The 25,298-nt window shown below is 36.6% G+C and overlaps 1 protein-coding gene across 1 annotated transcript in view; it reads right to left on the bottom strand.

Annotated features, from left to right (window-relative positions):
- Positions 1-25,298, bottom strand: part of LOC126185204 (hemicentin-1-like) — a 747,875-nt gene that overhangs the window by 29,418 nt on the left and 693,159 nt on the right. Inside the window, exon 55 of the mRNA XM_049928085.1 lies at positions 4,068-4,149. Coding sequence (XP_049784042.1) covers positions 4,068-4,149 — 82 coding nt within the window. The remainder of the gene's footprint in view (positions 1-4,067; positions 4,150-25,298) is intronic.

The raw sequence follows: 25,298 nt of genomic DNA, 5'->3' as shown, positions 1-25,298 counted from the left end.
GAAAATTTAATTAGTCATTTTCAGCAGTCTCTGGCTGAAATTGAGGCCTGGGTGAGAAATAATGGTCTGAAATTAAATCTACCAAACACACAAATCATTCACTTTACAGGATATACTAGAAATACCATATGAGGACAATCACCTTGTCACCACAAACTGTACCAGATTTCTAGTTGTAATGCTGAACAAGAATTTATCATGGACAGAACATGTAGATACCATGTGTCACTGTCTAAATAGTCTAATATTTGCAATGAATTTTATAAGCAGTATAATAGAAACACCAGTCAAAAAAATTGTATATCATGCATATTTTGTATCTGTGATTAGATATGGTATAACTTTTTGGGGATCAGAGAAAACAAACTTACAGAGAGTCTTTAAGCTACAGAAAAAAATCATTAGAGCAATGGCGTGTGCAGAAAAATGACAATTGTGTAGACCTCTGCTCAAGGCACTTGATCTTATGACTGTTCCTGGCTTCTATACCAATGAGCCAATTAAGTTTTCTAAACAAAATGACAACTTTTTTTTTGCATGATTATGGAACAGATGACGAAGAAATTGAAGAAATGTATGATGAAATAAAAGAAATTATTCAGGTAGTGAAGGGAGACGAAAATTTAATAGTCATGGGTGACTGGAATTTGTCAGTAGGAAAAGGGAGAGAAGGAAACGTAGTAGGTGAATATGGATCGGGGGTAAGAAATGAAAGAGGAAGTTGCCTGGTAGAATTTTGCACAGAGCACAACTTAATCATAGCTAACACTTGGTTCAAGAATCATAAAAGAAGATTGTATACATGGAAGAACCCTGGAGATACTGACAGGTTTCAGATAGATTATATAATGGTAAGACAGAGATTTAGGAACCAGGTTTTAAATTGTAAGACATTTCCAGGGGCAGATGTGGACTCTGACCACAATCTATTGGTTATGAACTGTAGATTAAAACTAAAGAAACTGGAAAAAGGTGGGAATTTAAGGAGATGGGACCTGGATAAACTGAAAGAACCAGAGGTTGTAGAGACTTTCAGGGAGAGCATAAGGGAACAATTGACAGGAATGGGGGAAAGAAATACAGTAGAAGAAGAATGGGTAGCTTTGAGGGATGAAGTAGTGAAGGTAGCAGAGGATCAAGTAGGTAAAAAGATGAGAGCTAATAGAAATCCTTGGGTAACAGAAGAAATATTGAATTTAATTGATGAAAGGAGAAAATATAAAAATGCAGTAAATGAAGCAGGCATAAATGAATACAAACGTCTCAAAAATGAGATCGACATGAAGTGCAAAATGGCTAAGCAGGGATGGCTAGAGGAAAAATGTAAGGATGTAGAGGCTTATCTCACTAGGGGTAAGATAGATGCTGCCTACAGGAAAATTAAAGAGACCTTTGGAGAAAAGAGAACCACTTGTATGAATATCAAGAGCACAGATCGAAACCCAGTTGTAAGTAAAGAAGGGAAAGCAGAAAGGTGGAAGGAGTATATAGAGGGTCTATACAAGGGCGATGTACTTGAGGATAATATTTTGGAAATGGACGAGGATGTAGGCGAGGATGAAATGGGAGATATGATACTGCGTGAAGAGTTTGACAGAACACTGAAAGACCTAAGTCGAAACAAAGCCCCGGGAGTAGACAACATTCCATTATAACTACTGACAGCCTTGGGAGAGCCAGTCCTGACAAAACTCTACCATCTGGTGAGCAAGATGTATGAGACAGGTGAAATAGCCTCAGATTTCAAGAAGAATATAATAATTCCAAAGAAAGCAGGTGTTGACAGATGTGAAAATTACCGAACCATCAGTTTAATAAGTCACGGTTTCAAAATACTAATGTGAAGTCTTTACAGACAAATGGAAAAACTAGTAGAAGCTGACCTCGGGGAAGGTCAGTTTGGATTCCGTAGAAATATCGGAAAACGTGAGGCAATACTGAGCCTAAGACTTATCTTAGAAGCTAGATTAAGGAAAGGCAAACCTACGTTTCTAGCATTTGTAGACTTAGAGAAAGCTTTTGACAATGTTGACTGGAATACTCTCTTTCAAATTCTGAAGGCGGCAGGAGTAAAATACAGGGAGCAAAAAGCTATTTACAATATGTACAGAAACCAGATGGCAGTTATAAGCGTCGAGGGACATCAAAGGGAAGCAGTGGTTGGGAAGGGAGTGAGACAGGGTTGTAGCCTCTCCCCGATGTTATTCAATGTCTATATTGAGCAAGCAGTGAAGGAAACAAAAGAAAAATTCAGAGTAGGTATTAAAATCCATGGAGAAGAAATAAAAACTTTGAGGTTTGCCGATGACATTGTAATTCTGTCAGAGACAGCAAAGGACTTAGAAGAGCAGTTGAACGGAATGGATAGGGTCTTGAAAGGAGGATATAAGATGAACATCAACAAAAGCAAAACGAGGATAGTGGAATGTAGTCGAATTAAGTCGGGTGATGCTGAGGGAATTATATTAGGAGAAGAGACACTTAAAGTGGTAAAGGAGTTTTGCTATTTGGGGAGCAAAATAACTGATGATGGTCGAAGTAGAGAGGATATCAAATGTAGACTGGCAATGGTAAGGAGAGCATTTCTGAGGAAGAGAAATTTGTTAACATCGAATATAGATTTAAGTGTCAGGAAGTCGTTTCTGAAAGTATTTGTATGGAGTGCAGCTATGTATGGAAGTGAAACGTGGACAATAAATAGTTTGGACAAGAAGAGAATAGAAGCTTTTGAAATATGGTGCTACAGAAGAATGCTGAAGATTAGATGGGTAGATCACATAACTAATGAGGAAGTATTGAATAGGATTGGGGAGAAGAGAAGTTCGTGGCACAACTTGACTAGAAGAAGGGATCGGTTGGTAGGACATATTCTGAGGCATCAAGGGATCACCAGTTTAGTATTGGAGGGCAGCGTGGAGGGTAAAAATCGTAGAGGGAGACCAAGAGATGAATACACTAAACAGATTCAGAAGGATGTAGGATGGATAGCTGCATCAAACCAGTCTCAGGACTGAAGACAACAACAACAACATGGAACAAGAAACAAATATCAGTATAAGTTACCAACTCATAGGCTAAAACTACTGGAGAAGACACCTTAGTATATGGGTATGAGGCTGGGAAATAAAGTCTGTGAAAAATTTAAAAATTATGAACCATAAGAATTTGGACATCATTTAAAAAAATACCTAGCAAAGTAAATATTATTACAGTGTAGAAGAATTTATGACTGACTGTCACAAATAATAGTGCCTGATGTTACATTTTATTGCAGCATTCTAAAAAGTTACTTTAAGTAAATACTTATTCTTAAGTTTACTTTCTTTTCAACGTGATTATTTTAAATCATTTTGTGGTAGTTAAAATGGCAAAATACCTGGTAATTATTCTGTATACATACAATTAGAAGTAGCTTTAAACTGACGAGTCACCTATGTCACAATCACCTGACTGTATAAGACATGTTATGTGACAATAAAGTTTCTATTCTATTCTAATTTAAAGGAAATATTGTTCTAAGCCTTCACTGCCTGGGATTTCAGCATATGTCATCCATAATAATCAGCTGCATGCTTTGTAAGCACTATGGATTTGCTGACTCTGCACTTCCTTTGTTTTACTTCTAGAAGAACAAAGTTTTATCTATGACTGATACTCTTTTTACCAACAGTGTTATCTCTGATGTACGTGCATTTACTCCACAATATTGTGTAAAATGATTAAAAATTATGCAAGCAACTTAACTTGAGAATAGCTCAAAGGTTGTCAGCTGAAATATCAGGACCAGAATTAATATCCTGGATGCATATCTGTAAAATGATGGAATATTTGATCCGCTGGATGAATGTCAAGAAAAACAAGACCACAATTGCTTACTTATAATTTACAACCAGTCTTAATACTGTAAAATTTTTCTTTCAGGAGTACAATCTAATACTTAATGAGGCTGCTTTTTCTTTATTTTTATAAGAACATGATAATTATTTTCTTTTAAACAGTTTCATTTGAATTTCATAAAAATAATATTAAATATGCAATCAAATAAAGAAAAATGTATTTTCACTTGCCTATATATTCTTCCAGGTCCTAGATTCTTTAGGGAATACAAAATTCCTTGACCATTTTCAAATCTCACCCGAAATGGTTTTCCTGAAACAGAGGTGCACATGATCAGGTCATTTGCCACATAAAGATGATTGAAAATAAACAGTATGCTTCTTACAATGGGTAGAAGATAGGTTTTGGACAATTTTTAAATCAATAACACACTTCCTGATTTGAAAAAACTTCGGAGTTCCCTGTGGGGCTTGTTCAGATACTGATGTTTACATATATCAACAATGAGTTTGAAAGAAGGTGGTATCACTTGGTTTTCATGCACAAACAGTTATAAATATGTATGGGAAAGTCTTCTTACGTAAATAAATAGTGAGCTAAAATGAAATGCAACTAACACATTAACAAATTCTAAATCTCTTTTAAATACATGTAGTCCACTAACAGCAAACTATTGCAAGAGTGAGAAAATACACAGAACAGCAGCAGAACAGGAAGACTAAGATAGCTTTGTAGGGCAGAGATAGAGCTCATCAAATAACTACAAGGGGAGGACAAAAATATGGAAACACCACAAACACAACACATTACAGTGCCTAATACAGTGTAGGAAAGCCAATGGCATACAAAATACCTTTATTCATCTCAGAATGGATAAATACAGGTCCTGTATGGTTTTCAAGGGAACCTTATACTGTTCTTACTGCAAAATAGTGACAATTTCAGGTAATGATGATGGAGGTGGGTAGTGTGCATGTACCCTTCTCTCCAATGTGGACTACAAAGGCTTAATAATATTAAGACCTGGTGAATGTGGTGGCTAGGGAAGATGCAAATATTCACTCTTGTGCTCACAAAAGCAGTCCTGGATGATGCAAGCTGTGCGAACAGGGGCTGTATCATCCTGGAACACTGCATCACCATTTGGAAACAAACATTGTGCCATGGGAGGGACTTGATCATCTAAAATGGTCATATAATCCTAGACATTACTGTAACCTTGCAAAGTATCCATGGAGTCCATTAGACACCATGGCATGGCTGCCCAAATATTCATTGAACCCCCACCATGTTTCACTCTTGGGATGTAAAAACAGTCAGAAGTTGGAAACAGTGTTAAACAAGACTCATCCAAGCAAATGACATACTTTCACTGCTTCACAATCCATGTGTTATGGCTTCAGCACCATATTTTCATGCTATGTGGATGTGTATCACTGGTGAGTAATTCAGAAATTCCAGCTTGCCCTGCAAGTCCCTACTTCTGGAGCAACCTTTGTATTGGTTCAGTGCCAAAAGGATTCATAAGTGTGATATTCAGTTCTGAAATGACTTTTGCAGCTGTTGCCCAATTATTTTTGGTCACAATCCCCTTCAATGACCATCAGTCATGATCACTCAAAACACCTTTTCATCCTCATTGTGACTTAGTGAGTGATGTTTTTCCACTTTCCCTTTATGTGGTATAAATCTTCAATACATTGACTCTTAAAATACCAAACAGTTCAGCTTCCTTAGTTACAGGAAGATTCACCATACAAGCACCAACAGTTTGCCCACGTCCAAATTTGCTTAGCTTGAACTTAATGCACTCACAACTCCAAGAATATTCTTCTGAGCATGACTAACACTTTGCAACATATTGAGGATATAGCACAGGTGCTGATCATGGTGAAATACAACAGCACAAGCTGAAGGCTTCGCTAGTGTCTGAATTTATGTTCAAGTATGCATTTCTCATGGTGTTTCACATTTTTGTCCAAACCTTGTAAAGTGAAACTGTCCTTATTATGTGATAGAGCAACATGATCGATTGTAAGATGAATAGATCCATGATTCTATATGGAGAATGCCAAAGGACCTGCTTCTCTTCTAGTGGCAGTCTACACCAGGCTGTTGGTGCAATGGAGCTTTCCTTGTGATTAGAAAAATGCGCATGTCAATAGTACCTCAAGAAAGTGTGATAGGACCATTACTGTTTAAAACATACACCGAGGAGCCAAAGAAACTTGTACACCTGCCCAATATCATATAGGGAACCCATGAGCATGCTGAAGTGCTGCTACACAACTTGGTATGGACTCCATTAATGTCTGACATAGTGCTGGAGGGAATTGGCACCATGAATCCAACAGGGCTGTCCATAAATCCATAAGAGTGTGAGAGGGTGGAGATCTCTTCTGAACAGCACATTGCAAACCATCCCACATATGCTCAATAAGGTTCATGTCTGGGAAGTTTGGTGGCCAGCGGAAGTGTTTAAACTCAGAAGAGTGTTCCTGGAGCCACTCTGTAGCAATTCTGGGCGTGCGGGGTGTCACATTGTCCTGATGAAATTGCCCATGTCCGTCGGAATGCACAATGGACATGAATGGATGCAGATGATCAGACAAGATGCTTACGAACCTGTCACCTGTCACCTGTCAGAGTCATATCTAGATGTATTAGGGGTCCCATATCACTCCAACCACACACACTCCACACCATTACAGAGCATTAACCAGCTTTAACAATTCTCTGCTGACATGCAGGTTCCATGGATTCATGAGGTTGTCTCCATATCCATACATGTCCATCCACTTCATACAATTTGAAACGAGACTCATCCGACCAGACAACATGTTTCCAGTCATCAGCAGTCCAATGTCGGTGTTGATAGGCCCAGGCACCACATAAAGCTTTTTGTGTCATGGTGCAGTCATCAAGGGTACACAAGAGGGCCTTTGGCGCCAAAATTCTATACTGATGATGTTTCATTGAATTGTTCGCATGCTGACACTTGTTGATGGCACAACATTGAAATCTGCAGCAGTCTATGAAAGGGTTGCACTTCTGTCATGTTGAATGATTCTCTTCAGCCATCATTGGTCCCGTTCTTGCAGGATCTTTTTCTGCCCACAGTGATGTCAGAGATTTGATGTTTTCCTGGATTCCTGATATTCATGGTACAATTGTGAAATGGTTGTACAGGTAAATCCCCACTTCCTCACTACCTCATAGATGCTGTGTACCATCGCTCATGTGCTGACTACAACACCACGTTCAAACTCACTTAAATCTTGATAACCTGCCATTGTAGCCAGCAGTAACTGATCTAACAACTGTGCCAGACACTTTTTGTCTTATATAGGCATTGTCGACTGCAGCGCCATATTCTGCCCATTTACATATCTCTATATTTGAATAAGCATGCCTTTACCAGTTTCTTTGGCACTTCATTGTACTTAAATGATCTAGTAGAAAGTATCAGAAGCTTTTAAGACTGTTCATAGATGATGCAGTTGTCTACAAGAAAGTAGTAACACCAGAAGATGGTATCACTTTGCAAACAGTAGGAAAGACAGATGCCATGAAGGAATTGGCTTACAAGCTGCCTTTTTGACTGATTCTTGAATACAATTCATCTTTCTGGGATCCTTACCAGATAGGATTGATAGAGGAGGTAGAGAAGATCCAACAAAGAGTGGTATGATTTGTCACAAGATCATTTAGGTGGTGTGTGAGGGTTTAGGTCATGCATGAGGGTACAGAAATGCAGAACAAACTCCAATAGCATATGTTACATGAGTGGCATTGTGAATCACAAGGTGGTTTACTACTAAAATTTTGAGAGAGCAATTTCCAGGGATAGTCAGATAACACATCACTTCCTCCCACACATTTCATGAAATGATCACGGCAAGAACATTTGAGGAATTAAAGCTAATACAGAGTCTTCCCCTCACTCATTTTTCTCACATGCCGTTCGCGAGTGGAACAGGGAAGGGGGAATCAGTTAGTGGCACCAGTAGTATCCTCTACCACACACTGTCTGGTGGTTTGCAGAGTATAATGAAGATGTAGATATACACAAATATTGGGCGGAAGATTTTACAAATTTTACACATTTCTTTAAAATGAATAACATACTCTATGGTGTGAAATAACTGCAGATATATCTGTGCGGATAGCTCAGATGATGGCATTCAGGTATGCCAACAATAGGTTTGGGAGGAGGAAATATTGCTGGGCTGTCATGCATTGGCAGTAATAAATGTGTGAAGAGGCTTTTTATGCAAATAACCAGTATGCCAAAAAGAAATAAAACCAACAGTTAAACAGATTCCAAATCTAATTTAAATATGAGTACTCTATCAACAGTAAATTCTCACAAGAGTAAAAGCCATTTTGATACTGTCTGCACTGTGTGCTGAAGCATGTACCTGAAATACATGATTAACCAAACAATGAAAAATTAATTTAAACATGTATAGTTTTCATTCTTATTACATGTGCACTCATAAACAATTGAATTAGTGATAGTTGTATTATTGTAGAGATTGCTCTTGTTGTCACTGAAGATGGAATACTCTCAGTATCATATGACTGAGATGTTATCAGACTTCTTACTGGTCATCGACTTTACGGTTGGATGAGAAGAGAAGACAGAATCAATAGTAACAACCAGAGTTGGGCATGATTTGAATAATTAAAGAAATTATTCATGAGTAAATTATTTGAAATGAAACAATTATTCCCTTTGCAATTACACATTATATTTTCTTTATTATTCATAAATTTAACTACTGAGTAATATACAGTATCACTACATTTTCTATGTTTACTTCTTAACCAGCACTCTTTCATGTATAACCAGTGTTTGTTGCGATGACTCAGTCCAATTTGTGTTTGATAAATACTTTAGTAATGCTTTATGCAGTGAAAAAAAAAAACCACATATTAGTTACAATTCCAACTTGCACCCAGTCAACTGACTCTGCAGTTGGTCTTGTCAGTAATTCCTCCACTCCCTCCTACTCACCCTTGACCCCCCCCCCCCTCCCCTCCCCTGCACCCTTTCTCCCATGCCAACATGCAGAAGCACTTTGCATTGCCTACACAAAGATAAGACTGCCAGTTGACAGAGACTCTAATCACAAACAATACCTTACTAAGATGTACCAAGATTGTTAAGGCTAACAGAGCTGCTTCCCATTGAGAAAGTGTTGTGAAATGAGTTGAATATCTTTTTTTGTCACTCTTCACCTAAGGTGAATATGCAGCTATTGCAGCACTGTCTTACCCATTATTTAAAAATATTATTTTCCATCTTTAAACAAAGCACACACTTAGCTTCAGATATGTGGTAGTGAAACAAATGACAAAGAAATCTGAATGGAAGTCAGAAAATGAAGTTGGGACAGAAGAGGGAATTCATACTTGAATTTTGAAACAAATCTTTTAGGTGAAACTGTCTAAGAACCACAGCAAAGGTAGTCAACAAAATTAGAAAAGATTTATGAATTTTTTGGCAAAGCAGATCATAACTGAAAAGTCTTCAATCATTATCCTAAAATAAATGTGATTTTCAGGAGACTGAACACACAACTAGCCCCTGTTCAATGTGTTTTTTCCCTCCATGTGCCACAATGATAAATCTCCCTAAATCAAATATACTTTTTGATAGATATTTAATAAATTATTGTCCTGAAAATGAATCTAAAAGCAATAAAAATATATTTGTGTTATACATGGCAATGAATTGGAGCAATAAATGATTTTGGATTTGCAATTTAGCCTTAGAGCCCAAAAGCTGTCATCAGATTGCACATTTTGATAGCATCTTTTGCTCCTTTCTTAACAGAGTACATGTGACCTCTAATACTAATAGTCTACCAGGTGAACTGTGACATCTATAAAAACAATGTTATTCTGAGAAACAGATACTTTATTCATTCTGGTAAGAGTAAGTTTAATGCAGGGAGCTAACTAAAGACATAGATGTGCACCCAATGCAATGAGCTCAAGAAATACAAAAGAGATGCAAAATTCAGGAATCTGTTATGTTCTAACAAAGATGATCTTGGCTTTAGAATGCATGCTGTAAATAAGATTCCATACCAGTGTGGGAAGACTTATAACAGTCAGAAATATTGCACTGTGCAAGACCATTATCTTGAACACAATCATTGTGCCCAACTGAGCCAAACTGGCAAAAATGACAGTAGTGGAGCATTATGTTTTATGAAAAGACTGAAGTTTTCTCCCCAGAATCATCATTCTGAGATGTTAAGCAAGCAAAACATATCTCTAAATCAGAGTCTTATCAACAGGGAGTGCAGTTTAAGTTAAGTGCTGCCTGGAACCCAGTGTTAGATGCCACTATATTAAAATGGGAGAAACAAGAATATTCAATAACAGATGTGGTGCAGGGCCTTGCAGAGATTTAATTCAGCTTACAGCCACAGCAATGCATGGCTTCATGAGCAGAAGGTATATCTACGGCAACTGGCGGGGGACATCATGAGCACTACTGCAAATCCTGCTGCAAGGGCTTTCCTAAGCACATGTGAATCCTGCTCACAACCTCAATAAATATGTCCACCACCAAATGAAAATTATCAGCTTTGACATGCTACTAACTGAACTACTGTAACCATCTGGAGACTTGCTTCAAAGAAATATCATGTGACCCTCACAATGTTATCTGGTGCCAAACCCAAGAAATATATTTACAGTCATCAGAAATGTTGGCCTCAGTCCTGAATCAGTGCCAAATATTTGGTGTATCAAGCTACACATGGCAACTGTGTCATCCTACAGAGTGTATCACATTAAGTCATTCAACAAACATAAGAAAAAAGAACATAATTCCCTTTTTAGTCATTACATACTGGGTACACTATTGTGATATCAAAAAGAAAGAAAGTAGTAAGAAATACAAACATTCAACTCTCTCTCTCTCTCTCTCTCTCTCTCTCTCTCTCACACACTCACACACACACACACACACACACATAGAAGACAAAGGTGTATTCTCCAGTCAGGGAAATGACGATAAGAGCACTTTTGTATTTTTATGATTTATTTGTTGATAGATCAGACATGATACCCTGTTATATCTTTCACTCCCTTGGAGGATTCTAATTCCTGTCTAGGCATGCCAATTAAGTTTTCTTATGGTCTCTCTGAATGATTGAGTTGATTGTCATGATCCATTTTCCTCAATATTCTTGCTCAAGTTGAACTTGTGCTATATCAGTAATGACTATGACATTAACACAATGTTTAAGTCTAACCTTCTTTCCTTCTTTGTTGATAGAAGAAAGATGAGCCAATGTTGGATAATTAATAAATTTGTGCAACTTGAGTCCTCAGTTTCCTCACAATGTTATAAAGTTGTAAAGCAATTATGTTGTTTATATGAAATACTCTGTGTTAATGTTGTTGGGTTATTACTATTTTCATATACTGGTTACCATCAAAAAACTTCTACAGAGTTGCTGACCATCATGAAGTACATATGAGTGGTATATACTTAGGTGCTGTTGTCACATGTTAGGGTATATAGAATTGTGTGTATTGTTAGGAAAGAATGCAGTAACTTGTAATTACATTCACTGATTATAGCTGAAATCTCTTTATTAAATGATACTCTTTCTGTTTATTTCATTTCTTTCCTATTGTTAGTACCTTGGACTTGTGGACAGCTGTGAAACAGTCTCATCTACATTACAGATGAACAGAACTGGAATTAATGTAATACATTTGAAAGATTTGTCTTGCTTTTTTCTGTCTGGCACTTTAGACAGATATAATCTGTATGTTCACTCAGGGAGAGAGCTATATTGTTAGCAAGTGAACACCAAGATAGTTATGGTTGGTTGGCATTGGCAAAGTTTATGGCATTAATGGTGAGCCTAAAATGAACACCTGAGCACAACTGTCACTGATAAGTGAGATATGTCCTTCCTTCGAGCAATGCTAAACAAGTTCAAACCACAAAAAAATGTTATACAGTGGTAAGTATGGTGTGTGATCATTAGCTTCTTGATACATGACAAAGTGCTGTGTTCAACCCATATGAGTGTATTTTTAGACAGCTAAATGCCAGTGGACATGCTCATGTCACATGGTGTGTGTATTCACTGCAATACTGCTGGACAGTAACATTACTGGATAAGTTTGATATCTCTGATTCAAAGTCTGTATCAATGCCAGACCTAGATGGAGACATGGAATTCATGCCCATGCTGTTCAGTTCCATCTCATAGGCATATGTACACAAGGCAGCATGTTCTCCTTTCATAAAAGTCTCTCTCTGGTTATTGTATCAAGTCCACTTGCTGCCGGTGGCTTAATAAGCTCTTGGAAGGGAGAGACTTTCTTCTATTCACTTTCTGAAAGCCATGTACTAGTTTCATTACCTTTTGGCAGTCAATCAGATAAATGTAAAAATTGGCATCTTCTCCTGTGTCATTGTATCAGTTGTGAATGACAGACTAATGTGTTACCTTTTCAATAAAGTACAATTTGGGTTGAAAAGTGAGAGAGATATAATACCGGCCATTAAAGAGCTAGCAACAGTGATACTTGAAGATCTTGGCTAGGATGGATGTGTTATAGACATATTGTTAGAATTGTCCAAGACTTTTGACACTGTTGACTATAAAATACTTCTAAACAACTGGAAACTCTAGATGTAACAGGAATAGCAAACAAGTAGACACAGTATCACCTGGAAAACAAGGTGCAAAAGTTGAGATAGTTCATGCATCTGCTGATGATAAATTTTTAGTAATACATCTCCCAGACAAAAAACATGTGTCCATAGGTGCTAAATAATAATTTTAATCAATAATAGTGCTATAATAGTATTTTATTCAGCTGTTCTTACGGCTATGAGCTCATTTTGCCACCATGGCCATTTTCAAGGTATGTCCTTAGCACATTGTTACCACTGGTGCACTGAAAATTTATAATATGTTATTAAGTTGAAACAGTTTTGTTAATCTACAGTTGCTGAGCACTATTTTTGAGATGTTTGATTTGTTTTTAAATTTGACAGCTTCTGTTAACAGCTTGGTAATGATGTAATATGGTTACATCTCTCATCTATGATATCAATTGTTTCATTTATTGGAATATTAGTATATAGGTTCATGATATCCAAGGACACAAAGTTACTGTTTACTGGAATTTTTATATATTTAATATTGTTTGCTAAGATTCTGGAGTTTTTTTATTGTATAATGTTTCTGGTAAGTATAGTATATTTTTAACAGACTGTTTAATTTTCTACTAATAAGATTTAGGATATCAGTTGTTTCATTTACTGGGATGTTGGTATATAGGTTTGTAATATCAAAGGATGCAAATTTACCATTTACTGATATTTTCATATCTTTGCTATCATTAGCTAAGATTCTGGTGTTTTTAGTTGTATAACGTCTCACAAATAGTGCTCAGCAACTGCAGATTAAAGTGAAAGCTATGTGGGACATCATTAAAAAAGAAACTGGCAAAAATAAGAGAACTGAGGAGAACATTGTCTTGATACACAACAATAAAAAGATTTTACAGCCTAGAGAAACAGCAAACATATCCAACAAATACTTCACTGGGATAGCTGAAAATTTAATAAAAACTAATTTTAGTTCAACTCAGCATCAAGTGGTAAACAAGTGAAACAGTAATAAATTTTCAATGTCTGTGGACCAAGTAAGCAGGGAGGAGACATTGAAGGCTGTCAGAGAACTAAAGACGACATACTCAGCAGGAATTGATAGTATACCGAAGAGAATCCTAAAACTCTGTATCCAAAATATAATTGACCCCCTTACTCACTTATCCAACTGTTCCCTAGAGTCAGGCATCTTTCCAGATCAACTATAAACATCAAAAGTCATCCCTATTTTCAAAGCTGGTGACAAAGAAGAAGTAATAAACTATCGACCCATTACATTAACATCCTGTTTCTCAAACGTAATAGAAAAAATTATGTGTAGTAAGTTGTTAAAGTTTATAAACAAAAATAGTGTGCTATCTAATACTCAACATGGCTTTAGAAGCAAGAAATCAACGGAGACGGCAATCTATGAATGCATATCTACTGTATTAAAAACAATAGATGAAAAACAACAAACAACAGGTATATTTTTGGACCTAACCAAAGCCTTTGATATGGTAAACCACAAAACCCTATTGAAGAAGCTAGAGCACTATGGAATTAGGGGGTTGCCAAAAGATTGGATTCATTCATTTCTCAGTGACTGTAAACAAAAAGTATCCATCAGACATATAGATGATAAAGCACGAATAATCACAGAATATGTATCATCAGAAAGCCCAATCACTTACAGGGTACCACAAGGGTCAATAATGGGACCCCTACTTTTGTTGTTATATATCAATGATTTGGATATACATATTGATTCCCACAAAGTAATACTGATTGCTGATGACACAACAATACTGGTAAAAGCAGCAAAAAATGAAGATATACTAGAAGAAGTAAACACAGTTACAAAACATCTAAGTAATTGGACAGCAGAAAACCAGTTGATAATAAACTACAACAAAACAGTAGCCTTAAATTTCCATAACCACCAAAACACCACATTGATATATCCAGAAATAAAAATCAATCAACACCCTATTGCAAACGATGAGGCTACAAAATTTCTTGGCATCTGGATACAAAGAGACTTAAAATGGGACAAACACATATAACAAATTAACGCCAGGCTGAGCACAGGCTGTTATCTTCTTAGGGTTCTCAAACGATGCATAAATGAACAGGAACTATTGTGTGCCTATTATGCGTACTTCAAGCCCATCTCAAGTATGAACTCATATTCTGGGGAAATTCCCCAGCAGCTCAAGGGACTTTCAGAATACAAAAAATGAGCCATTAGGATTATGACAGGGAGTGGTTCTCGACAGTCCTGCAAACCAATATTTAAAGCACTGAAGATACTACCTCTACCATGTATGTTTATTGTTGACACACTAATGTATGTAAAAAAAGTATATGACTGCAAATGATGATAATACTTTAAAAAACAAAGATATACATGATTATAATACTCAAGTAAAATATAAAATGCATGTACCCCCAGCCAGTACCAGTTTGTATCAGAAAGGTACATGCTATCTGGGTATTAAACTCTATAATAGACAATCTAATAGTATAAAATGCTTACAAAATATTAGTGCTTTTGAAAGATCTGGCAGAGGATATCTACAGTACCACTGTTTCTACCCAGTAAAGGAATACTTGGACCAGAATAACTGTTAAGAACTAAAGCTACTATAATTTGTAACATTGTATCATTGTAAGAACTACAACTATTGAAATTGGTAGCATGTTGAAAAAAGATTATTAAAATGTGTATCATTTTGAACTTAGTAATAAGTCCAATATCATCCTGTACACTGTACTACATATGATCAAAGGACTCAATAAATAAATAAATAAATAAATAAATAAAACTTCACAGCTTATTAACACCTAATAAATTTTGACAGCACCAGCGATAACAAGGACATCGCTTGAAAATGACCACAGTGACAAAATGAACTTGTAGCCATAAGAACAGCTGAATAAAAAATGTAGATGTCTCAGAATAGTGTATTGGGTCTAATTCTGTTCTTAATGTACAATATGTCAACGACTTTATAGACAATATAAGACAGAGAGAGAAAGTTCTCTCTCCTGATGGCAGTAACATCAAAGTCACTGATAAAACACCAGAACTTGAAATACAGAAGGTAAATAAAACACTCAAGGATGTTTACATAATTGGACAGTATACGATAAATTAACATTGAACACAAAGAAAACAAACAGCATGCATTTCAGCACAAAGATGGAGGAAAATTCTGTCACATTAAGTGTAGATGATAACCCTCCAGAGTGTGTGATGAATACAAGCATTTTATGGATGATAGTGATAGTCAGTTAATGTGGAATGATCACATAATGATATGGCCAAAAATAAAGCCATCAGCATGTACACTTTTAGAGTCCTAGCATCAGTCCATAACAGCCAGTGCCTTGTGGTAGCACACTATTCCTACAGACTCTCAGTTGTTAGCTATGGGAGTGTTTCTGGGGATCAATGGCACAAAACATGAACAGAACTGCAGAAAAGGGCCATAAGAAGAGTAGTAGCTAAAAGTAGTAGTTTGCCATGTTTGAAAGAACTATTTAAAAAATTGACAATGTAGGAAAAAGACAGATTGCTACTTACCGTAAAGAAGACACATCACATTGCAGACAGGCACAATCAAAAGATACTTACATATAGGTACATATATGTTTGCATTTTTTTAAATGAGAAAAATTGTTTTATTAGTGTCTGCAGCTTAAGTGCTGTAGAATACATACAATTTTCACACTACAGAGTAGTGAAACTTCAGAAGGCATTTATCATGAAAACTGAGAAGAATTAATAAATTTCAAGAAAAAGACTTACCTCACATAGCAGGCTACACGAAATTTTATACTTACATCTACAGATGCAACACACACACACACACACACACACACACACACACACACACACGCACACACACACATCATGCCCACAGTGTCCCATCACCCACCCTCTGTCCATGCCTACCCCAGAAACTCACTCTACTCTCATTCTATACAGCTCACATGTTCCCTCAGTCAGTTCTACAGTATGTAAGCAAGACCATGTCCAGTGTACTACAGTATAAGTTATGTGCAGTGAAATATTTAAATGCGATCTATCAAGTGGAAACTTGTACAATGTGCATCTAGTACCTACAGAAAAACACATGAATACATGAAAAGGATATAAAAGTTAATGTAAGTGTAAAAAAGCACTACTATGTCTTTGTAAATAGTTCAGTAATTTAAATGAACTGCCAAGAATCATTTCAGATCTCCTATCAAGATATATATAATTAAATATTTTCTTTACATTATAGACCACTGATGACACCTAGCATGAATAGGCAAAAGATATTTGGTAGAAACAAAGAAAACATTCAGTTTCAAAAATAAAGTTTTTCTTATCTATATGATAAGGCATAATTTAGGTTAACAGCTTAATTGCAGTAGTTGTTCCCCTTCTGATTTCACTTCCTCTTAATCCACCTTTCTTTCTATTATCTCTGAACTGATGCTGGAGCTTTGGTTACAATGTACTATTTTTGACCTCCTTCTCTGTCTGATAGATCTGTCTTCATCTTTGTCTACTGTTGTCCTCACAACAGGTGGGTTCCTCTCAACGTAGCATCCAAGTGATCTATCCTTTTCTGACCTTCCCTAACTTACACGTCTTTCTTCCCTGAGACAGGAAATATCATTTCTCTTAGCTAATTGTAGCTTTCTTTTACTGTTAAATGTTTTTATTGGAAGTGTTTGGAATTTCACAACCTGCCTAGCTACTTTGTTTTAAACTAATATTACTGTTTTCTGAAGTAAATTTTCCTTTTGATACAATCAACAGCCTTTCTTGCATTTAAAGGTTCTGTTTTGCTATTTTGTGGAATATTCGAAATGTTGAATAATTACAACATTAAAACTCAGTTTAAAACTATGCCTCAAATGCTGAAAATTTGCATTTCATCCAATTGGAACAGCTGGGCATGCTCTCAGAAATGACTTGAAGTTTCCATATGCCACAGCTTCCCCTCCTTTTTTTTTCAAACTCCAAACTGCCTTTCCAAGTTACAGTTAAGTTTCTGTCTCAACTGTATCATTTTGCCCAGGAGTGCAAATTCTGCATGAGTCTGAGAAGATCTGATTGGAGTTCAGTTTGAACCAGTGACTATAAAATACTCTTCAGTAGTGCCTCTGCTGTTACATGATCAACACTATGTAGTTTTTATGTATATTGTGTAGTGCATTTTAATTTCTATATTGTTTTGTACTAAATGAAGCTAGGTTCATGTGTATTTGATGTATAGTATGCTTCAATACTGTTCTTAGTGTCACTGTCATTCATTTCGAACCACTGACTGTTACATTCATTTCTGTGGTGCCTTTGATCTGGTCCTATCAGCACCTCGTGTAGTGACTCCCATAGCAGGTGCACCTCAAGTTTGTGCATTGCTCTTGGTTTACTTTTTACATAGGCATAACCTTGTCCTGCACTTAATTTTATTACTTCTTTTTGTCCTTGAAAGAAACTCATTCACATTTACATATGGTTAGGAATTGTGGCTGCTGAGGCTGTGATGAAGGAGTTGGCTGCTGTTCACAAACAGATAGCAGCTGCATAGGCCACTAGCAACCAGCTTTGTAGAACTGTTGCAAAGAAGTGGCATCTCCCATTGTGAATGTGCTGTGAAGCTTACTGGCCCCGTCTTTTTGCCACTGGTTTGGGAGTAAGCAATCACTGGATGGTGACTGGTATGACATATCCAGATGTGGAGCTGTTTTATGAGGAAGATGGTATGTTGTTAATGGTGTACAGACTAGCCCCATGGCTCTTCTGCTGATAGTGAGAAAGTGTCACTGGTTGTTGTCTCTCCTCCTCATGCAGTGATCTTCCCTCTGGTTTGGTCAGGGTACCCACATCATTACTCATGCCACACCAATAATATCTGTTGTCTGGGTCCTCAGACCATTCTCAACTCTTGTCAGAGACAGGCATAAGTGATAAAGGCAGCTAGCATCTCTTGTGAGAATTCTGCACAGCCATTGATTTGCAGCATTGTTTTCAGGACTGATGAGGGCCCCTTTAGTCTGGAGCCAGATGGAGGGTAAAAACCAGAGCCTTCAACACTTTTGTGATGAGATCTGTTGTAGATTTCTTGATCTATGGCAAAAATCCACAGTGGTTCAATGGTATAATTTGTGGAATGTTGTGAAAACAAACCACTGCACTCTTCGTATGTGAGAGATTGCTCAGTTTCTGATATAGAAAAGTTAATGGAAAATCATTCACCTGTAAGAAAGACCACACAAAGAGCCTATAATAATTTTCATGGGCAGATCCCAGTGAAAGATCAACCAGGAAACCCTAGGAAATTATGGTAGTATGTACCCTTCCATTCATTCTCTTGTTGATGTGTCTGATGTAATTTTAAATTTCACATTTGAAAATGTGTTCATGTGAGAGTGTACTACTGCACTAATCTCTGATCAGATCACAGGCTTAAAAATGTGTAATATTGATGTTAGCACCCCAAGTATTGAAAAGCAATTAAAATTACTTAAAGTTAATTAGGCAACAGTCCTGATGGAATACCAGTTAGAGTTTACATTGAATATACCATGGAGCCCTTTCTTAGCTCATATTTACTGAGAATTGCTTGAGCAGTGAATAGTCCCAAATGACTGGAAAAAAGCACAGGTCTATCCTGTTTACAAAAAGGGTAATATATCAAATAGACAGTATTATAGAGTAATATTATATATATGGAGTATCTTTTCAACATGTGATTGGCTGGAGAAATATTTGACTTAAAAGCAAATTACATTATACTGCATAGTGAATGTTAACCTTTGGTGTGCCTCATGGAAGTGTAAGAGGACCTACTGTTGTCCAGAGACTGGTTTGATGCAGCTCTCCATGCTAATCTATCCTGTGCAAGCCTCTTCATCTCAGAATAACTACTGCAATGTACATTGTTCTAAATCTGCTAAGTATTCATCTTTGGTTTCCCTCTACTATTTTTACCCTCCACACTTCCCTCCAATACTAACTTGGTGTTCCTTGATGCCTCAGAATGTGTCCTCCCAACTGATCCCTTCTTCTAATCAAGTTGTGCCACAAATTGCACTTCTCCCCAATTCTGTTCAGTACCTCCTCAGTAGTTACATGATCTACCCATTTAACTTTCAGCATTCTTTTGTAGCACCACATTTCTTCTATTCTCTTCTTCTCTAAACTACTTATCGTCCATGTTTCACTTCCGTACATGACTACACTCCATACAAATACTTTCAGAAAAGAGTTTCTGACACTTAAATCTATCCTCAATGTTAACATATTTCTCTTCTTCAGAAACACTTTCCTTGCCATAACTAGTCTACACTTTATATCTTCTCGACTTCAACCATCACCAGTTATTTTGATCACCAAATATCAAAAATCATCTACTACTTTAAGTGTCTCATTTGCTAATCTAATTCCCTCAGCATCAAATGATTTAATTTGACTAAATTCCATTATCCTCGTTTTGCTTTTTTTGATGTTTGTCTTATATCCTCCTTTCAAGATGATGTCCATTCCATTCAGCTGCTGTTCCAGGTCCTTTGTTGTCTCTGACAGAATTACAATGTCATTGACAAACTTAAAAGTTTTTATTTCTCCTCCATGGATTTTAATTCCTACTCCAAATTTTTCTTTTGCTTTCTTTACTGCTTGCTCAATATACAGATTGAATAACATTGGGGATAGGCTACAACTCTGTCTCATTTCCTTCTCAATCACTGCTTTCCTTTTGTGCCCTTCAACTATTATAACTGCCATCTGGTTTCTGTACAACTAGTAAATAGTCTTTCACTGCCAATATTTTACTCCTGCGATCTTTAGAATCTGAAAGAGAGTATTCCAGTCAACACTGTCAAAAGCTTTCTCTAAGTCTACAAATGCTAGAAACATATGTTTGCCTTTCCTTAACCTATCTTCTAAGATAAGATGTAGGGCCAATATTGCCTCGTATGTTCCAACATTTCTATGGAATACAAACTGATATTCCCTGAGGTTGGCTTCTACCTGTTTTTTTCATTTGTCTGTAAAGAATTTGTGTTAGTATTTTGCAACCGTGACTTATTAAACTGATAGTTCAGAAATTTTCACACCTGTCAACACCTGCTTTCTTTGGGATTGGAATTATTATGTTCTGCTTTTTAAGTTCGAGGGTGTTTCGCCTATCTGATACATCTTGCTCACCAGATGGAAGAGTTCCGTCATGGCTGGCTCACCCAAGGCAATCAGTAGTTCTAATAGAATGTTATCTACTCCCAGGGCCTTGTTTCGAGTTAGGTCTTTCAGTACTCTATCAAATTCTTTATGCAGTATCATATCTCCCATTTCATCTTCATCTATGTCCTCTTAGACCCCCTATGAACTCCTTCCACCATTCTGCTTTCCCTTCTTTGTTTAGGACTGGTTTTCCATCTGAGCTCTTGATATTCATATGGGTGGTTCTCTTTTCTCCAAAGGTCTCGTTAATTTTCCTGTAGGCAGTACCTATCTTACCTTTAGTGATATATGCTTCTACATCCTTAGATTTGTCCTCTAGCCATCCCCGCTTAGTCATTTTGCATTTCCAGTTGATCTCATTTTTGAGACATTTGCCTTCCTTTTCACCTGCTTCATTTACTACATTTTTATACTTTCATCGGTTAGATTCAATATATCTTCTGTTACCCAAGGATTTCTACTAGCCCTCAGTTTTTTACCTACTTGTTCCTCTGCTGCCTTCACTATTTCATCTCTCAAGGCTACCTATTCTTCTTCTCCTGTATTCCTTTCCCCTGTCCTTGTCAGTCGTTCCCTAATGTTCTCTCTGAAACTCTCTACAAACTCTAGCTCATTCAGTTTATCCAAGTTCCATCTCCTTAAATTCCTACCTTTTCACAGTTTCTTCAGTTTCAGTCTACAATTGGTTGGTTGGTTGGTTGGTTTGTGGGTTTGAAGGGACCAGACTGCTACAGTCATTGGTCCCTCCATCTACAGTTCATAACCAATAAATTGTGGTCAGAGTCCACATCTGCCCCTGGGAATGTCTTATAATTTAAAACCTGGTTCCTAAATCTCTGTCTTACCATTATATGATCTACCTGAAACCTTTCCATGTCTCCAGACTTCTTCAACATATACAGCCTTCTTTCATGATTCTTAAACCAAGTTTTAGCTATGATTAAGTTATGCTCTATGCAAAATTCTACAAGACACCTTCCTCTTTCATTCCTTACCCCTCATCCATATTCACCTATTACTTTTCCTTCTTTTCCTTTCCCTACTATCGAATTACAGTCTCCAATGCCTATTAAATTTTCGTCTCCTTTAACTATCTGAACAGGACCTATAACGTTTATATAAATGATTTATCAGCATAAAGATGACACGTTAAGTTGCAGATAGGCTCAATGAAAAGACTGTTCCTCATTTAGCTTTCAGACAGAGCCTTCTTCAGAAAAGAAAACACACACACACACACACACACACACACACACACACACACACACACACACAAAAGAAAGCACACCTCACACTCACATGACTGCTATATCTGGCTGCTCTGGCCAGAGTGGCCAGAGATAGCAGTTATGAGTGCGTAAGGTGTGCTTACTTATGTGAATGTGTGTGTGTTTTCTTTTCTGAGGAATGCTCTGTCTGAAAGCCAAATGTGTAACGAATATTTCATAGTGCCTGTACACAACTCAATGTGCCATCTTCATGGTGAGTGGCAATCTATCCTTTTCATAATATTGTTGATGTAACTGCCTGTTCTTTCCATTGTTTAAATGATTTATCAGAGAGAATTAGCAGCACTATTAGACTGCTCACTGATGATGCAGTTGTATACAGGACAGTATCATTGTTGGATGATTATAAGAAATTGCAGAAAGACTTGGACAACTTATCCACTTGATGCAATGAATGGCAGCTTACCATAAATGTGTATCAAGGTCAGATAATACCCATAACAAATAGAAAGAAAGGTACAGTATCTGATTCCAAGATCAGTGGTGATATATCGAGCTTGTCACTTCATTTGAGTATTTGGGAGTAGTACTATGAATTGATATGAAATGAAACAATCATGTTAAGTCAGTATTAGGAAAGGCAAATGGAAGAATTAGATTTGTTGGAAGAGTTCTGGGAATGTACAGTGCATCTATGAAGGAGAGTGTACACAAGATTCTAGTGCAACCATCACTAGAATATTTTCCAGTTTTGTAGAATTGTAATTTACTCATCTCATGACATATATTTGTAATTCATTTGGTTTGTGTATAAGAGACAGGTCAGAATTTTACATTACAATGACAATAGCTTTTACACTAACAAATAATAAAATAACACTAGAATGATATTTCTATGAGCTGTTATATACATTTAGTGGGATATGTAACAGGTTGTAATGAGCTCAAATTACCAGTTTATCCTGCAGAAATTCCCACTGAGTAGCAGCACTTCAGTATATACAGTTATATACATTTAGTGGGATATAAACAGGTTGTGATGAGCTCAAATTACCAGTTTATCCTGCAGAAATTCCCACTGAGTAACAGCATTTCAGTATCAGCACGTTTTCAGCTCTCTTTCTTTGATTATTTTTAATGGACCTAACTCTATCTTTTTTAAATTGTTCCCTTCTAATTTATTATAAACTGTCATTTCCATGTACTCAGGAGCCTGAGCATAAAAATTGAGGCATTAGGTGGGAAGCACAAAAATTTCTTTGTTTATTGTGTCATGTGTGAACAAAATGATTTCCCTCAAATATGTTTTTTCTCATGTACAGTGCACATATTCGGCATGATTTTTTCTATATTCTTAGTATCCACACAATGTTAGCAGAATTTCTCCAAAAAGCAACACCTTAAATAATAATAGATTCAAAGTAACTCATATACGTTACTTTTTGTGTCCACATCAATTGCAGTTGATAATATTTGCACTGAAAACACAAATCTGCTCAGTTTGTTAGCTAAGTCCTTAATGTGTGCCTGCTAGCTCAAATTATTATCCAAATTTGTAGTTTTTATCAAATAGGCATGACAATAGAAATCAAATGAATTCAGAGAGGCTCTGTAAGGACTGTAAAAGGTCAGTATATCCCAAACAAAAGGGTATCAGAAAGACTTAGGGAACTTATTTTAAACAGTAATTTTTGGAAGAAAGATGACATAACTCTTGCAAAACACCTCTGGGAAAATTTAGAGAACATGTAGAATGCATTGGGAGAAGATGTAACTTGGAGGTGCAGTGCCTATTAGCTCCTGTTACTTCACTGTGTCAAGAGAGTGCAGCATCCAGTGGTCTACTGCTTCCTTGCGTCCAATCTTGGGTGGCAAGTGATAAGAACAATTGTAACTGATATTTTAAATCTTTGGGAGCCAAAAAAATGTAGCATGTATTAAAGTTTATGCTGCAAAGTAATCACAGATATACTTAAAAACAATAATAGTGATTTAAATACCTTTTTACCAAATCTAAACATGTGTTTATCATTTACTCTGTGTCTTGAACTATGTGTGCATCCAGTTAGTTCCCATTTGCTGCCATACTATAATGCGTATTTCAGCCTGTGTCTCATCCCAGTACCTGGGAAAGGCTCCATATTTTCTTTGGGGTAAAATAGACATTCATAATACTTTTTGTACACTTATTTATTTGCAGACTCTGCCTATAAATTATGGAGAATTATCCTAATGAAAGCATACCACATTCTTGGTGGGTTTGGCAGTGCAGAATCCTAGATTCCTAATGAATCTGTAAGTGCAGGAATTGCATTTAATGCAAGTGTTGCAACTAATGAAGGGATCCTACCTAATTTGAAAAGATTGCACCAATACCAGTTTTGGAAACAACAGAAAAATGATGATGAAAACTGCATTGGTGTTGACAGACCATGACACCATACAACATTAGAAAGCAGCACAACAGAAAAGGACTGACACCAAATAAAGTTGTCCAAACACCAAATGAGGGAGGAAAGTAAAATCAACAGCTGAAGACAATGAGTGTGTTGTGTGTAAAAGACTATTATTAAAAAAAAAAAAGGACCAAGTGGACTGGATTCAGTGCATTCATTGTAAGAAGCAGCTTCATAAAACATACTTAGATGAAGCAGATATGGGTAATGACTGTGCTGTAAAACAGGAAATATCAACTGTAGAACAATCAGTAATTTCAATAGAAACTTTTATTTTGTAGCACTTGACAGTAAAATATGTAGTAAATTGGTGATAGTATCAAATTTATTTTGCTGTCTTTGGGGTGAGATGCCTAGTAGTCCAACATGTTTAAAAAAATTACTACAGGACACAAAAGCTATAATTTTATCATGTACATCATCAGTTTTCAATTTGAAGGAACCTTGCCAAATATGTGTGATTAATTTTGCTTTGAAAATCTCAAAATTTCCTGTCATAATTTCATGTAGAAGCAAAAAGTATGGCATCTTCCCCTCTACTCAAAGGTTACTGAGTGACCATTATGCTGCCACCAGCATCATGCAAGATCCATGAGAAAAAATAAGAGCGATTATGGAGCTTGCAGAAGCATTTACACACACTTTTTCACTTGCTCAGAAAACAGATGCAGCAGAAAAGAAAAACTGGTAATAATGGACTGATGTACCCTCTGCCATGCACTACAAAGTGGCTTGTGGAGTATTTATGTAAATGTAGAAATATGAAAAAGTGATCCTTCTCTTGCATCCATGGGCACATTTCCTTTGTGCAATAAAAGAACTGAATATCACATTTTACATAAATGAACCCTAAGTAAGTGTAATTGTTCAATAATTTTTGTTTC

The sequence above is a fragment of the Schistocerca cancellata genome, chromosome 4 (genome assembly GCF_023864275.1).
Source record: "Schistocerca cancellata isolate TAMUIC-IGC-003103 chromosome 4, iqSchCanc2.1, whole genome shotgun sequence".
Taxonomy (NCBI): Eukaryota; Metazoa; Arthropoda; class Insecta; order Orthoptera; family Acrididae; genus Schistocerca; species Schistocerca cancellata.
The sequence above is the reverse complement of the archived record's forward strand: the minus strand, read 5'-3'. Positions and strand labels throughout refer to the sequence as shown.